The 17,178-nt window shown below is 48.1% G+C and overlaps 1 protein-coding gene across 1 annotated transcript in view; it reads right to left on the bottom strand.

Moving 5' to 3' along the window:
- PTPRU (protein tyrosine phosphatase receptor type U) overlaps positions 1 to 17,178 on the bottom strand; it is a 90,275-nt gene that overhangs the window by 54,423 nt on the left and 18,674 nt on the right. Inside the window, 7 exon segments of the mRNA XM_017872707.1 lie at positions 10,860 to 11,153; positions 11,720 to 11,894; positions 12,196 to 12,311; positions 12,418 to 12,503; positions 12,990 to 13,054; positions 13,056 to 13,285; positions 16,449 to 16,580. Of these exon segments, the coding sequence (XP_017728196.1) occupies positions 10,860 to 11,153; positions 11,720 to 11,894; positions 12,196 to 12,311; positions 12,418 to 12,503; positions 12,990 to 13,054; positions 13,056 to 13,285; positions 16,449 to 16,580 (1,098 nt within the window).

The raw sequence follows: 17,178 nt of genomic DNA, 5'->3' as shown, positions 1-17,178 counted from the left end.
GGCATCCCATTCTTCGACAACTGTGCTACCTCCCATCTACCCAGGTAGACTGAGGGCTCTTTGAAAAGAAGGTCTACTTCTCTTTGTTCTTCCTCCCTACACTGATCATATCTGGACAGATCCAGGGAGCTCAAATAGTTTGTTGCCTACAGACTGATATGTTGATTGAGGGGTGTGAATCCATGAGTTTCTCCATGTTTCTAAAAACCATCTGGCACCCAGACACACTCTCTTCCACTGTCAACACACATTGACAACACAGAATCTGGGGACCTCAAAGCCCCATCCCTCTAAATTACACAGGGCTACAGGTCACTCAGAGATCAGAGGTCAAAATGCACATTAAAACAATGAGGATAACATTTAACAGCTGTTGAATTAGGCTACCATGTGTTGACTTTAATAAGGCTAAACAAGATGCAATAACCCTGAAATGTTCAACTTTTTTTCACAGGAGGAGCTTTGGACTGGGAGCTGGTACACCCAAGTGCACATCCTATCTCCACCCCTCATTAGTTATTTTTATTATTTGTTTGTTTGTGTTTGTTTTTTTGAGACAGAGTCTCACTGCCACCCAGGCTGGAGTGCAGTGGTGCTATCACTGGCTCACTGCAGTCTCAAACAATCCTCCCACCTCACCTTCCTGAGTAGCCGGGACCACAGGCACGTAATGCCATGCCCCCGGTTAATTTTCTGTATTTTCTGTAGAGACGGGTTTCACCATGTTGCCCCAGGCTGGTCTCAAACTCCTGAGCTCAAGTGATCCACGTGCCTCAGCCTCCCAAAGTTCTGGAATTACAGGTGTGAGCCACAGCACCTGGCCATACTTCTGTGGCTTCATGCAAGTTATTTAATCCCCTTTGAATGTTGATGTCAGGTTCTTCCACTAAAAAATGGAGATTATGGCTGGGTGCAATAGCTCATGCCTATAATCTCAGCATTTTGGGAAGCCGAGGCAGGAGGATCACTTGAGCTCAGGAGTTCGACACCAGCATGGGCAACATAGTAGTGAGACCTCATCTCTCTACAAAAATATAAAAATTAGCCAGGCATGGTGGTGCATGCCTGTAGTCCCAGCTACTTGGGAGGCTAAGGTGGGTGGATAGCTTGAGCCCGGGAGGTAGAGGAAGCGGTGAGCCAAGATCATGCCACTGCACTCCAGCCTGGGTGACAGTGAGACTGTCAAAAAAAAAGAAACAAAAACGTAGATTATAATGCCTAAAGAGCAAGTGTGAGAGTTACATGAGATGATATGAGTCAAATTGCCCAGCCTACAGTCATTAACAGCCTATAGTAATTAATAAACATGTGTAAATTAACATGAGATGCCAGTAGCAGTATAAATTAGCACACCCATTTTTTAAAGCAATATATTTAAAAGCCCTTTTTTCAACCACTCCTGACTCTTCATCCTAAAGAAATAACTCGGAGTGGGGGGAGAAGGGAAGAACTGTAAGTGCTAGATTTCTCAATATAGTATTATTTATCATTATAGAGGTCTGGAGGGAAACAGTCGAGCCAAATGGGGACATTCAATGGACTTCCAGAGTCAATAAACATAATTATAAACAACATAACACATGAACAACACCAAGCAAATGAAGCAGCATACGGAATGCTTTCTACATCCCAATGCAAGGGTGGAAAAATGTCTACTGCAGGCATATGGGCAGAGATGTGAAGAAGTCAGAAAAATTAAAACAGCTGTTGGGCTAGGATGATGAGCTTCGGAGTGCTTATTTTTAAAAACGCCTTCGCCTGATGCTATATTATTGTTTTTACAGTAAATAATATAGTGTGAGGGGAGTTTCATGGGGATGGAGGAGATGACAACACAGCTGGCCAACAGCAAAACAACTGCCGGCCAACGCGCCTAAGCAGGGAGGGGCCACGATGTCAACAAAGAGAAGCGAGTAATTCAGAAGGGCGGTGGGGGGGCTGTGTTTGCACCCTGTCTGCCAGGCCCCTGCCCCAGCTTCCGTCCTGGCCAGCCTATGAAAAGTGTCTCGCAGTGCCCAGCACAAAGTGGGCATTCAGTCCATGATGGAGGCAGCTGCTGCTGCTGCTGCTGCTGTTAAAAACACTGGATTAGGCTGGACGCACTGTCTTCTGTCTGTAATCCCAGCACTTTGGGAGGCTGAAACAGGAGGATCCCTTGAAGCCAGGAGTTTAAGATCAGCCTGGGCAACACAGTGAGACACTGTCTCTACAAAAAAAAAAAAAAAAATGATAGATAGATAGAGAGAGAGAGAGAGAGAGAGAGAGAGAGAGAGAGATTATCTGTGCATGGTGGTGCAAGCCTGTAGCCCCAGCTGCTTAGGAGGCTGAGGCAGGAGAATCACGTGAGCCCAGGAGTTCCAGGCTGCATGCAGTGAGCTATGATCATGCCACTGCATGTCACCCAGGTGACAGGGTGAGACCCTGTCTCTAAAAACAAAATGAAACAAAAAACTAAAACAAAACACTGGATGAGAAATCAAGAGATTCAAACTTTGATTCTAGCTCTGCCATGGACTCACTGTGTAGATTTGTACAAGTGGCTAAATCTCTAAATCTAAGTTTATTCATCTGTAAAATGGGAATAATCAACAGCCATCATCATGAAACCTGGGTTCTTCACCCACTGTCTGATCACAGCCAAGTCTCTTCCCCTCTCTGGGTTTCAGCTTCCCCATCTGTACACTAAGGGGAGTGCAACAGAGATCCTCTATGGAACCCTGCGCTATGATTCCTTTTATCCTAAGTGGCAAATCAGAACTGCCTTTGAAAGATTAAAAATACCATCATTTACTGGGTGCTTACTGTGTGTTAAGTGCTATACTTCACATACATTTCATGCAATTGTCTGCATTTAACCCAAACACTGGAGGCTCCAAGGTTCAGGCTTTACAACTCCTCTTTCTTCTATCTACATTTATTCCCTAAAAATCTAAGGACTAAATCGGGGATTCTCAACCTCAGCACTATGAACATTTTAGACTAGATAATTATTTGTTTTCAGTGGCTGTCCGTGTATTGTAGGATGTTGAACAGCTTCCCTGGCCTCTATCCCTTTAGATGCCAGTAACACCCCATTGCCGCCACCCAGTTGTGACAACCGGTATGTCCTCAGTCACTGCCAAATGTCTCCTGGGAGACAAAATTGTCCCTAGTTGAGAATCATTAGCGTAAAAGATCTCATCCAACCTCAGGGCTTTAGATGCCATCTATACCATCTCCACACTGATGACTTTCAAATTTATATCTGCAGCCCGAACCTCTTCCCTGAACTCCACACTCATGTATCCATCTGCTGATGGGTATCTCCGCTTGAATGTCTAATAGGTATCTCAAAGTCAACATTTCCAACACAGAACTCCTGATCTATGACACCCACATCAAATCAGCTCCCACCACAGTCTGCTCCTTCGCAGGAAACGACAGCTCCATCGTTCCTGCTGCTCTAGCAAAATGCCTTGGAGCCATCCTTGACTTCTATTTCCCTTTCTCTCATCCCATATTCAATCCATCAGCAAATGCAATTAGCTCTGCCTTCAAAATAAACCCAGAATCTGACCACTTCTCCCCACCACCACCACTTCCACTCGGCTCCCAGCCATTACCACCTCTCAAGCAGATCATTGCAGTAGCCTTCTTCCTGGTCTACTGTGGCACCTTTGCCCTCCTGAAGAATGTTCTCCACAAAAGGACCAGAGGGATCCTTTTAAACAAAAGTAGATGATGCTCACTCCTGCTCTCTAAAACCTTCAGTGGCTCCCCAGCTCTCTCTGCGTACAACAGCTCTAAGTCCCACATCTGCAGCTCAACTTCAGCCTCTTCTCCTGCCATCTCCCGCTCAGTCACTGATGCAGTGACACCTGTCTCCTAGATGCCCCTCACACGTGCCAAGCATGCTCCAGCCTCCAGGCCTTTGTGCTGGCTGCTCAGTTGGCCTGGTGCTTGCTTGCCCCAGCAAGTCCCCAGCTCTCTGCATGGCTCAGTCCCTCACCTCCTTCAGATCTCTGCTCGAATGTCACCTTCCTTGAGACTTTTAAAAATAACAACCTTCCAGTCCCCATTCCCTGCTTTTCTTCTTCACGGCACTTATCACCATCTGACAGGCTATACAGTCCTCCCTCGGTATATGCCGGGGATTGGTTCTAGGACCCCTACATATAACCGAATTCACACATATTCAAGTCCCACAGTTGGCCCTTCATATATGCAGGCCCTAGAAACACTGGAGTTTTTTGTATTGTTGGTTTGTCTCTAGATAAGATCTTGCTCTATCATCCAGGCTGGAGTGCAGTGTGAAATCTTAGCTCACTGCAGCCTTGATCTCCAGGGCTTTAGCAATCCTCCTGCCTCAGCCTCCTGAGTAGCTGTGACTACAGGCACATGCCACCACATTCAGCTAATTATTGTTGCTGTTGTGTCTTGCTATGTTGTCCAGGCTGGTCTCAAACTCCTTGCCTCAAGCATTCCTCCCATCTCAGCCTCCCAAAGCACTGCAATAACAGGTATAACCCACCATGCCCAGCCCACAAATACCGTATTTTTGATCCATGTGTGAGTGAAAAAAAAGTCTATGTAAATGGACCTGCCCAATTCAAACCTGTGATGTTCAAAGGTCAACTGTATACTTCACTTGTTTACTCATCTATTATCTATCTCCTCTTGCCAAAATGTGAGTTCCATGAAGAACTCACATGTTGGTGGCCTTTGTCTGTCTTGGTTACAGTCATATACCCCTAACAACCACAACAGCACCTTGCACGTAATAGGCACTCAATAAGCATTTGTTGAATAAATCTTCAAACTAACCCTATATGGTAAATGTTATTATTCCCATTTTGTAAAACAGGGGAACTGAAGCTCAGAAAGGTTAAGTAACCTGACCCAGACCCCTTCGCTAGAAAGCAATTCGCACTGAAATACTCTGGCCCACCACCCAAGAGTCTCCCAAAGTGTGACATTAAACCAGATTTTAGACCTACCACCCAAGGAGTTCCCAAAGTGTGGCTTTAAACTGGATTTTAGATAATTCACAGATCGGCTTTTTAAAACACGAATATTGATTAGCAACAAATAACACTGACCTAAACCTCACACCTTACCCAAAATAGATCATGAACTTAAACGTAAAATGTAAAACTATAACACTTTTAGAAAAAAAACAGGAGGCCGGGTGCGGTGGCTCATGCCTGTAATCCCAGAACTTTGGGAGGCCGGATCACCTAAGGTCGGGAGTTCAAGACCAGCCTGACCAATGAGGAGAAACTCCGCCTCTACTGAAAATACAAAATTAGCCAGGCGTGGTGGCACATGCCTGTAATCCCAGCTACTCAGGAGGCTGAGGCAGAAGAATCGCTTGAACCCAGGAGGCGGAAGTTGCAGTAAGCTGAGATCATGCCATTGTACCCCAACCTGGGCAACAAGAGAAAAACTCTGCATTAAAAAAAAAAAAGAAAAAAAGGAGAAAATCTTTGGGAGACAGGGATAGGCAAGGAGTTTTCAGACTTGATACCAAAACCACAATTCATAAAAGGGAAATTTTATAAACTGAACCTCATCAAAACTGAAAATAGTTCTGTGAAAGTCCATATAAAGAGGGTGAAGGACAAGCTACAAACTGGGAGGAAATATTTACAAACTCCAAATTTAACAAAGGACTGGTACCTAGTATATACAAAAAACTCTCAACACTTAACAGCAAAAAAAGAAAAAAGAATAATCCAATCAGAAAACGTTCAAAGACATGAACAGACAATGCACCAAAGAGGATATACAGATGGCAAACAGCACACGAAAAGATGTTCGTCCAGGTGCTGTGGCTCATGTTTGTAATCCCAGCATTTTGGGAGGCTGAGGCAGGCAGAACAGTTGAGGTCAGGAATTCAAGACCAACCTGGCCAATATGCCAAAACCCCATCTGTCCTAAAAATACAAAAATTAGCCAGGCATGGTGGCATGCACCTGTAATCCCAGCTACTTGGGAGGTTGAGGCACAAGAATTGCTGGTTGCAGTGAGCTGAGATCATGCTGCTGCACTCCAGCCTGGGCGACACAGTGAGACTCCATCTCAAAAAAAAAAAAAAAAAAAAGAAAAGAAAAGAAAAAATGTTCAACAGCACTAGATGCTGAAGAAATGCAAATTAAGACCATGATGGGCTATCACTACACACCTCTCAGGAAGTCCAAAATAAAAAATAGCGACAACACTAAATGTTGGCAAGGATGCAGAAAACTGGATCACTCATACATTGTTGGTGAGAATATAAAACAACACAGCCACTCTGGCAGTTTCTGATAAAACTAAACATGCAATCACCATATGACTCATTGACTGTACTCTTGAGCATTTATCCCAGAAAAAATGAAAAGTTATGTTCATGCAAAAACCTGTGTGTGAATGCTCACAGAAGCTTTACTTGTAATAATGAAAAAGTGGAACCAGCCCAGATGTCATTCAACAGGTGAATGGTTAAACAATCTGGCATTTCCACACCATGCAATAAAAAGTAATAAACTAATGATATACACAACTTGGATGAAGGAAACTACGCTGAATGAAAGAAATCAATCCCAGTGCCAAGGTAATTCAATAAGGAATGAACAGACTTTTCAACAAATGGTAATGAAGATCTACATACAAAAGAATGAAGTTGGCCACGTACGCCTATAATCCTAGCACTTTAGGAGTCTGAAACAGGTGGATCACCTGAGGTCAGGTGTTCGAGATCAGCCTGGCCAACATGGTGAAACCCTGTCTCTACCAAAATACAAAATTAGCTGGGCATGGTGGTGCGTGCCTGTAATCCCAGCTACTCAGGAGGCTGAGGCAGGAGAATCACTTGAACCTGGGAGGCAGAGGTTGCAGTGAGCTAAGATTGCACCATTGCACTCCAGCCTGAGTGACGAGAGTGAAACTCCATCTCAAAAAAAAAAAAAAAAAGAATGAGGTTGGATCCCTACCTCACACCACGTTTGAAAAATTAACTCAAAGTGGATCAAAGACCTGAATGTAATAGCTGAAACTATAAAACTATTAGAAAAAAAACACAGGAGTAAATCTTCATGACTGTGGATTAGGCAATGGTTTCTTAGGTATGACATCAAAAGCACAAACAACAAAAGAAAAAAATAGATGAATTAAAAACTTCCATGCTTAAAAAAAAAAACTATCAAGAAAAAGAAAATATAATCCACAGAATGGGAGAAAGTATTCGCAAACATTAACATCTGATAAGCATCTAGTGTCCACAATATATAAATAACTTCTTTTTTTTTTTTGAGACAGAGTCTCTGTCACCTAGGCTGGAGTGCAGGGGCGCCATCTCAGCTCACTGCAACCTCTACCTCCTGGGTTCAAGTGATTCTTGTGCCTCAGCCTCCTGAGTAGCTGGGACAACAGGTGCCCACCACCACACCCGGCTAATTTTTGTATTTTTAGTAGAGTCTGAGTTTCACCATGTTGACTAGGCTGATCTCGAACTCCTGGCCTCAAGTGATCTGCCCTCCTCAGTCTCCCAAAGTGCTGGGATTACAGGCCTGAGCCACCACCGTGCCAGGCCTACTCAGAATATATAAGCAATTACAAATCATAATAAAAAGACAAATAACCCAATTTAAAAATTGGTCATGACCGGGCACAGTGGCTCAAGCCTGTAATCCCAGCACCTTGGGAGGCCAAGACGGGCGGATTACGAGGTCACGAAATCGAGACCATCCTGGCTAACACAGCGAAACCCCGTCTCTACTAAAAAATAAAAAAAACTAGCCAGGCGAGGTGGCGGGCGCCTGTAGTCCCAGCTACTCAGGAGGCTGAGGCAAGAGAATGGCGTAAACCCGGGAAGCGGAGCTTGCAGTGAGCTGAGATCATGCCACTGCACTCCAGCCTGGGCGACAGAGCGAGACTCCGTCTCAAAAAAATAAAATAAAAAAAAATACAAATTGGTCATTTTTAACACTCTGAATAGACATCTCTACAAAGAAGACGATATCAAAATGGTCAATAAGCACATGAAAAAATGCTCGATATCATTAGCCATCAGGGTAATACAAATCAAAATCACAATGAGATACCATTTCATATACACTAGAGTGCTTATAAGATGACAGATAATAACAAGTGGTGACAAGAATGCAGAGCAAGTAGAACTCTCATAGACTAGTAGTAAGAATTTAAAGTGGTACAGCTGCTTTGGAAAACAGTCCAGCAGTTCCTCAATGAATAAACACAGAGATATCTTATGATATATATGGTACATATTCAAGAAAAATGAAAACATATATCAATATAAAAACCTGTACACAAATATACCAATACTGTTCATAATAGCTAAAAAAATGTAAACAACCCCAATTTCCATCAACTGATGAATGACAAATAAACTGTGATATATTCATATAATGGAATATTATTAAACAATAAAAAAGAATGGAATATTGATACATGCTACAATGAGGATAGACCTTGAAAACATCATGCTATATGGAAGAAGGGTCAGGTGCGGTGGCTCACGCCTGTAATCCCAGCACTTTGGGAGGCCAAGGCAGGCGGATCACCTGAGGTCAGGAATTCGAGACCAGCCTGGCCAACACGGCCAAACTCCATCTCTACTAAAAATACGAAAATTAGCCAGGCGTGGTGGCAGGTGCCTGTAGTCTCAGCTACTCGGGAGGCTGAGGCAGGAGAACCCCTTTAACCCAGGAGGTGGAGGTTGCAGTGAGCCGAGATCAAGCCACTGCACTCCAGCCTGGCGACAGAGCGAGACTCCGTCTTAAAAAATAATAAATAAATAAATAATAAAATAAATTGAAGAAGCCAGTCAGAAAAGACTATATATTTTATGATTCAATTTATGTGAAACGTCCACTGAGAGGCAAATCCATAAGGACAGAAAGGAAATTAGGGGTTGCCTAGGGCTAGAGGTGTTCAGGTGAAATGGGGATGACTGCTAAAGAGTACAAAATTTCCTTCTGAGGTGATGAAAATGTTCCAAAATTGATTGTGTTAATGGTTGTATAACTCTGTCAATACAGTAGTACCCCCGTATCTGCAGGAGACACATTCCAAGACCCCTAGTGGATGCCTTAAACCACAGAGAGTTCTGAACCCTAGATAAACTACGTTTTTCCTATACATACACACCTATGATAAAGTTTAATTTCTACCTTAGGCACAGTAGGAGATTCACAACAATAATAATAAAATAGAACAATTGCAACACCACACTATAATAAAAGTTACATAAATGTGATCTCTCTCTCTCAAAATATCTTATTGTACAGTACTCACCTTTTCAAGCCCCAAGTTGACCACAGGTAACTAAAACCATAGAAGGAGAAACCTCAGGTACATGGGGACTACTGTATACTGAAAACCACTGAATTGTACATTTTAAGGATTGAATTGTATGAGATGTGGATTATATTGCAATAAAGCTGTTACCCAAAAAAAGCCAATTCCAGAGGTTATATACTCTGATTGCATTCATATAATATTTTTGAAACAACAAAATTTTAGAAATGAAGGACAGATTAGTGACTACCAAAAGTTGGGGAGTAAAGGAAGAAAGGGAGGTGAATGTGGTTATAAAAGAGTCCTTAAGGGGATTGAACTATTCAGTATTTTGACTGTAGTGGTGAATACACAAACCTACACATGTGATAAACTGTGCAGAACTACATACACACATGCACACACACAAACAAGTACAAGCAAAACTAGAAAAGTCTGAATAAGATCTGTGGTTTTTATCAATGTGAATATCTTGACTGTGATATCATACTATAGTTTTGCAGCATGTTACCAAGGCAGAAAATAGGGTGAAGTGCACAGAGAATCTTTCTGTATTTTTTTTACAACTGCATGTGAATCCACATTTATCTCAATAAGTCCATTAAAAAAAACACACTAGACCAGGCACGGTGGCTCACGCCTGTAATCCTAGCACTCTGGAAGGCCGAGGTGGGTGGATCACCTGAAGTCAGGAGTTTGAGACCAGACTGGCCAATGTGGTGAAACCCTGTCTCCAGTAAAAATACAAAAATTAGCTGGGCATCATGGCACATGCCTGTAATCCTAGCTACTTGGGAGGCTGAGGCAGGAGAATCACTTGAACCCAGGAGGCGGAGGTTGCAGTGAACCAAGATCGCATCACTGCACTCCAGCCTGGGTGACAGAGCAAAACTCTGTCTCAAAAGGAAAAATAATAACAATAACAACAACAACACTAAAGTCACAAAAAGAAAAACTTGTTGTGTTCTCAATTTTTCTTCTGATTAAACGAAAAAAGACCCTCATCTGGCACAGGTGTACTATCCTCCAACAGCTGCTTTGCCCTTTTTAACAAGGAAGAGCAGACCTCAGGCTCAATGCCCAGACAAGAGAAACCAGCTAGAATATATAACACACTTGTATTTGATGGCATTTAGTTGCTTATTTTATCTAGATGTAGAATTAAGAACACAGATTCTGGAGCCAGCCAGTCAAGAGTTCCAATCCCATCTCTGCCACTTAATAGTTGTGTGCTCTTGGGCCAGTCACTTAACATCTCTGTACCTCAGTCACATCTGTAAAATGGGTATGACAAGAGCACCTACATCGTGGTGGTGTTGTAAGTTTTAAATCTATAAATATGGGCTTGTGTGTGTGTCTACACACAGATATGTTTAAGTGCCTGATACAAAGTAAAGTATTAGCTATCATCATCTTTGATAAAACAAGGGTTAAAGAAAAATCGCAATGTTTTAGAAAGGTTTACAAGCACAGATCCAGGCCACGCTACCTCTCGAATGCGTCCCTCCATAGCCCTGGGCCCATACCCAGGTGTCCCACACCAGGGACTGAGGTCCGGAGTAGCGGCTGCACCCACCTGCGCATTTGGTGCGGCTGATGAGGGGTGGCCCGGGGCGGCCAGTGCCGCCGTCTCCAGGACGCGTGAGCAGCACGCTGATCTCATACTCTGTGTCGGGGTCGAGGTGCCACAGCTTGTAGGTCTGCAGGCTGACAGCATGCACTTCGGCCCAGGGCCCGCGCGCCATGCGGTACTCAATCTCCTTGCGCACGATCGGCCCATCGCCAATAATGGAGTTGGTGTTGAGCTGGATGATGAGATAGGTGGGACCAGCACGCAGCAGCTGTGGGGGCGCAATGGGAGTGGGGGGCTCTGCGAGGAGATGGGGGAGAGGCGGGGCGGACCGATGCTGCTGTGAGACCCCAGCACCCAACTCTGCGTCCCACCACACCCAAATCCCTCCCCGTCCTCCCAGGGCCTCTCACGCTGCTACTAAGCCCTCAACCAGACCTGCTCTCCTACCCCCACTAAATCCCCAGGCCCTAAGGGGCACCTGACTCCAAAGGCTGACCCCGCCCTCGCCCATCATCCCACAACCCCTCTCTCAGGCCCCTCCTAATCCCCCAAATCCTCGCCTCCTGGAGCTGACCGCAGGCCAGCTAGGATCAACACAGTGGTCACACAGCCAGACTCCCACCCCCTCTAGGCTCTCACCTTGACCCTGTCCGTCCCCCTCGACGCCAGCCCCGACCCCTAGATCAGATCTCATCCCGGGTGGACCACTGCCATCTACACAGGCCCACCTTCAGATTGCGCCCCCGCGACACCCTGCCGGCCCCACCCCCCACGACCACGCCCCCCGGGCAGACCCCGCCCCGCCGCCGGCCCCGCCCCTCCAGGGTGCGGGTCCCGGCACTCCCCGGCGTCCGCCAGCTGACCCTTGACGATGAGCTCCGCGAAGTTGGAGACGCCCGCTCCGCGCGGGGCCTGGGACACACAGCGGTACAGGTCCTGCTCGGCGCGGCTCACGGCAGCCAGCGGGAAAGTGGCCAGGAAGCGCCGGTGGCTGATGTGCCGCACGCCCGCCGCCGGCACCAGCGCCCCGCTCTGCCGCTGCAGGGAAGAGAGTGAGAGGGTCAAGGGCGCCTCGAAGCGAGGGGTCCCGATCTCGCTCTGACCCGGGCCCCATTTAGCCGTCCCTACTACACAGCGCGGACATAGGTTCCTGGAGCCGCGCTCTGACCTGGGGAATGGGAGCCCAAGAGAGTGCAGAGCGGAGCTAGGGGAGGGCCGGGACGCTGTGCGCGGTGCTGGAGTACAAAGGAGGGACTCAGCATCCTGCAGGGAGTCAGTGCCAGAAGCAGCCACCAAACCCCCCAACCCGCCCCCAGCCAAGGTCACCGCTCCCACTCACCTGCAGGAGGAAGCGTTCGGCCTCGGCCGCTCTGCCCGCCGCCATGCACTGGAACGACGCGTTCTGGCCCGCGTTGACCTCCACGTCGCCCAGGCGGGAGAAGTGTGGGGCCTTTGCTGCGGGGTTAGAGCCGCGTAGTGAGCTGGGCCTGCGCCCCCTGCAGGCAGGAGCCGCGGCCGCCCGCACCCCTTACCCCTGCGCCCCCAGTGGGCCAGGACTCACCGCAGGGGTAGCTGAGAAGCAGGATGTCGTCTAGGCCCACGTAGCCCCTGCGGTCTGGGGAGATGAGGGCCTCAAACAGCACCTGGGGGAGGTGGGAGGGCCCCTGTCATACTGATATCCCTCCAGCCTTGCCTGGGGAGGTGCCCACTTTCAGCTTGGCCTCAGCTTCCTCTGCCTCAACTAGCGCAGGTCAGCCCCGCTCACACTGACGCTCCCTCCCAAGCCAGCTAGTTGGGAGTGGGGTCCCAGCGCCCATAGTGAATAAGGTGGAGCCCAGAGTTTCCATCCAAATCCTGGACAGTTACCCTCAAGCAGCTACACAGGGTTTCCAGGTCAGCACTGTTCCAACTCACCCTTGACCTGGGCCCAGAGGCTACAGCTAGGAACAATGACCTCAGATGCTAAACCCAGACTGGCCCCAGACTGACCCCTGGCCTTGACCACAGGTGGCCTCTGATGCTGAATGCAGACACATTCTAACTTCAGCCACTCATCCACTCCGACCTCAAGCTGACATCCATCTGCCACTCAGGCACGGCTACCCACTGACTGAGAACCCAGCCCACCTGGTGAATTCATTGTGCCAGAAAGTGCTGACAGCTCCAGGCTCGCCTTGGTGGCCCATTGACTGACACTGGGCCATGGGATCCAGCTAATAATTCCAGACAGTCCCTCTGTGGAGCACTGCCCAGGGGGCCCCCATTAACGCGCACATAGACACCCAGGGTGCCTGGGCTGTGCCCGTCCCGGCTGTACAGGAAGTAGCTGAACTGCACACAGTGGGTGTCATTCTCGCTCAGGCTCTGGAAGATGACATGGGCTCGCTGGCCTGGGGCATGCTGGGAAGTGTTGACCATCAAGTAGGAGCCTGGAAAGAGAGGAGGAAGAGGCAGGAGCTGAGGAGACCTCATGGGAGGGCCAGGGCCAGGGGGACACTAAGAAGGACTCCAGGCATCAGGACCCACCAGGAGTCAGGGATTCTGAGTTCTGGCCCCAGCTCCACCTTCCTGGGTGAGTCCCTTCACTTCCTAGCATCTGTTTCCCACAGGAGACCTGGAGCAGTAAAAAACACACAAACCTGACTTTGTCAAAACCATTTAAAGGCTAGGCGTGGTGGCTCTCGCCTGTAATCCCAATGCTTTGAGAGGCTGAGGTGGGTGGATCACCTGAGGTCAGGAGTTCGAGACCAGCCTGACCAATATGGTGAAACCCTGTCTCTCTATTAAAAAAAAACAAAAATTAGCAGGGTGTGGTGGCATGCGCCTATAGTCCCAGCTACTCGGGAGGCTGAAACAGGAGAATTGCTTGAACCTGGGAGGCAGAGGATGCAGAGTGAGCCAAGATCACGCCACTACACTCCAGCCTGGGTGACAGAGCAAAACTCAGTCTCAAAAAAAAAAGGGGGGGGGGAGGCTCCTTACAATCTACAGGTCACAAAGCCCATGCCCGGCCTAACCACAGCTTTCCCCATGTTCTGAGCCATCCCTGGAGGCAGGGACTGGGTCATTCAACCCTGGAGTCAAGATCTTGGCACACGACAGTCCCTCAAAGGCCACCCCTTCCAAAGCCCTCCCTCCGCCTCCCACCAAGGGCTTCTCTCCTGGCCCCTGGGTCATTACTAAAGCGCCTGTCTGTCTCCCATCAGCCTGTGAGGTCTCAGGACGCAAGCTGAATCAATAGGTAGAACAGAGATTGAATGAAAGGATTCCAATTTCCCTTCCAGACCCCATCCCTGAGTCTAAATTCCTGGGATACAAATCCCCTTGACTTCCAACCTGGAGAAAGGCAGCCTGTCCCTTCCCCAGAGACCCAGCCTGGGTACTGGGGGAGTAGAAGTGGACTAGGCTGGCTCAGGACCTGGCTGGAGGATTTGGGCTTCCCAAAGGGCATCTGAAACTACCCAGCGCTGCCTCCTCCCAGGCTTGGCTGCCAGCCAACACAAGCTCATTCAGATCCCCGCTCCAGGAGGGCTCCCTGGGGACTCTGCTGGAGGGTATCTCATTCATCTCTGTAAGCTAGAAGGCCTATGGAGGTGGCTCCTGGATCAGTCCCAGCAGGGCAGTAGTAAACTAAACTCAGGTTCCCATCCCCATCCAGGAAGGGGCACTTCCCAACCCCCAATACACTCCCTCTTGGCCCACTCATGCTACTTCTCTCTCCTCTCCCTGCAAGCAGCTGTGTGCATCTTTCTCTCTCTTTCAATCTGACAGTTTGTTCTTTCCTCCTCCTTCTGCTGCTTCTGCCTCTCCCTCCGCTCACTGCATCCCTCCCCTTCTCTTTCATTTACTCCCTTTGTCCCTGTCGCTCTTGCTTCTCTTCTCTCCTGCTCTCTATCTCTGAGTGTGAATCTCCCTCCTTTCTTCTCCCTCCACCCCCAGCTCCATTTCCTAGAATGTGAGAACCAGGAGGACAAAGACTGTCCATCTGGCTCACCACCACATCCTCAAGACCTAGCACAAGGCTCACACTAATTGCTAAATTCCCCTCTCCCCTTTCTCACTGGGTATATCTCTGCTTGTACGTGACAAGAGAGGTAGAGTGAACTCAGGGTGGTCAGGACTGTAAGAGGTGAATTCCAATCAGCTGCTTTGTACCTGAGTGCCAACCATGTATCAGACTGAGGCTGGGCCCTGGGAATATGGAGAGGCCCCCACGAGGTCCCTGCCATGGTGGTTACCTTTACAGATTATTTTCAGAGAAGTCAAACTGTGATACCCACTAACACCTGCAGAGGCAGAGATAAGTGCCCCAGGAAGGGCACAGTGTGAGCAAATGCACAGAAGGGGAGGGGCAGGGCAAGCTGTGAGAGTCTGCAGGAGGCACCTGTGCCAGGTCATGAAGGTCTTCTCTCCTAGTGGCTTCAAGTCTTGGCCCGACCACTGAGAATCTTCGCTGTCCCTCCCTGACAACAGATGCAATCTCAGCCATGCTGTGAGCTGGGCAGTAAAGACCCTGGGCACTAGTGTGATGGGGCAAAGGGAGGGGCTTCAGGCTGTGGAATATGGGGATTCACTCAGAAAGCCTATTTGATACCCACACTATCTATGTCCTCTGACACAGCCCTTATCAGTAATAAAGTTGACAATTTGGCCTTTATTTGTCTCATTCTTTTTTAATTCCCAGTTGATTCTGCATCCAGTGAAGAGGAGTACTAATTGTACAACTCCTCCTCCCCACAGGTCTTCCCCAAAGACCCTCAACAATAGCAACTAAATAACTGACTCCTGCATGCCACCCTTGTGCTCTGTACTTTATACGCATCATCTCATGACCCTCTGAAATGGAGTCCTGTTTGCCTCATTTTACAGTGAAGACAATGGAGGCTCACAGACGTTAAGTGACTTGCCCAAGGTCACACTGCTGGTAAAGTGATGGAGCCAGGGTTTGAGCCCAGGTCTTCATGACTCTGGAATGAGTGCTCTAGGGGCCATGATGAAAGCAGGAAGTCAGTCCTAGAATCCATATTATTAGTCTCCTAACTCCCAATCCAGAGCTCAGGATGACAAAGGTGCCCCATCTTGAAACAGGAACAGAGCAAGGTCAAGTTGAGAAGGATCTGGGACTTCCACGAGGAAGAGGGCAGAGGAAGGAAGGTTTTAAACACGTCTAGTCCCAATGTTACTGCTCTTTCAGCATCTTCAAGTCCTGGAGAGATCAGGATTCTGGGGCTCCTTGGGAGAAAAGAATCTCTGAAGAGAGCCTCCCAAAGATGGAGGATTTAGGAAGAACTGAGAGTGGGAGTGGGCTGGATCCTGAGCTAGGCAGCAAGGGGAGTAACTGGAAGTGAGTTTTAACTCACAGCCATGAGGGCCTTTAATGGCTTGAACCTGCCATTACACATGAAACTACCTGACATGCACAATTAGACAGTGTCGAGAGAAAGCCACATTCAGTGTCACATATGTCATTAAAGATGCAAATGCAGATGGGGCCCAGAGAGGTTAAGTAAAGTGCCCAAGGTCACACAGCAGGTGGGTAGAAGTGCCTCTGGAAGGAGAAGAAGGGGTAATGGCAATGGAGAGTAGACTTACCATGGGGCAGGTCCACAGGGGCCCGGGTGCCAGGGTGGATTCGCACTTGCTCCCACTGGAAGTCATCGTACTGGGCCTGGCTGTACTCGCAGGGCACTGCTGGGTCACTTGCCTCCTCAAAGGTGCAGCCAGCTGTGAGAGCAGGGTCTGGTTAGCCCAGGCTAAGGCAGGACTGCTGGCCAGCAGGATTCCAGGAGGGTAGCCCCCACCCTCCTCCCTTTCTTCAGGCCCTTCCCCACACTGCTCCCTCCCTCTACCAAAATTCTCCCTCCTCCACTCTCTCCCTCTACCATGGTCCCCCTCACTGTCCCCTCCCAATACCAAGATGTCCCTACATGCCTACTCCCCCAGTACTTCCCAGGACCGCCCCCCACCACCACCACCACCACTGGCTCAGCCATCCATCAAAGACCCTCCTCAATAAAAACTACTTATCAGGATTGCTATATTATTAGAACTTCACAACAACCCATAAGATCAGGAATAGAATTATCTCCACTTTGTGGATAAGGAAACTGAGACCCCAAAAGTCTGAGTGACTTCATTAGGGTCACACAGCTCACTGGCAACAGAGATGGGGTTTGAACTGAGATCTCCTGATTGTTACCCAGTGTTCTATCCCCTGCCCCTCTATCTTCCTATAGAGGACAGACAGTGGGCCCTGGGCCTGGCAGGACCATGCATGCCATAATCCAGCCCAATGAGATCTCCTTTAAAAATAACAATTGCC

Source organism: Rhinopithecus bieti, unplaced genomic scaffold (genome assembly GCF_001698545.2).
Source record: "Rhinopithecus bieti isolate Rb0 unplaced genomic scaffold, ASM169854v2 scaffold_7649, whole genome shotgun sequence".
NCBI lineage: Eukaryota > Metazoa > Chordata > Mammalia > Primates > Cercopithecidae > Rhinopithecus > Rhinopithecus bieti.
This window is presented reverse-complemented; position numbering and strand designations above follow the sequence as displayed.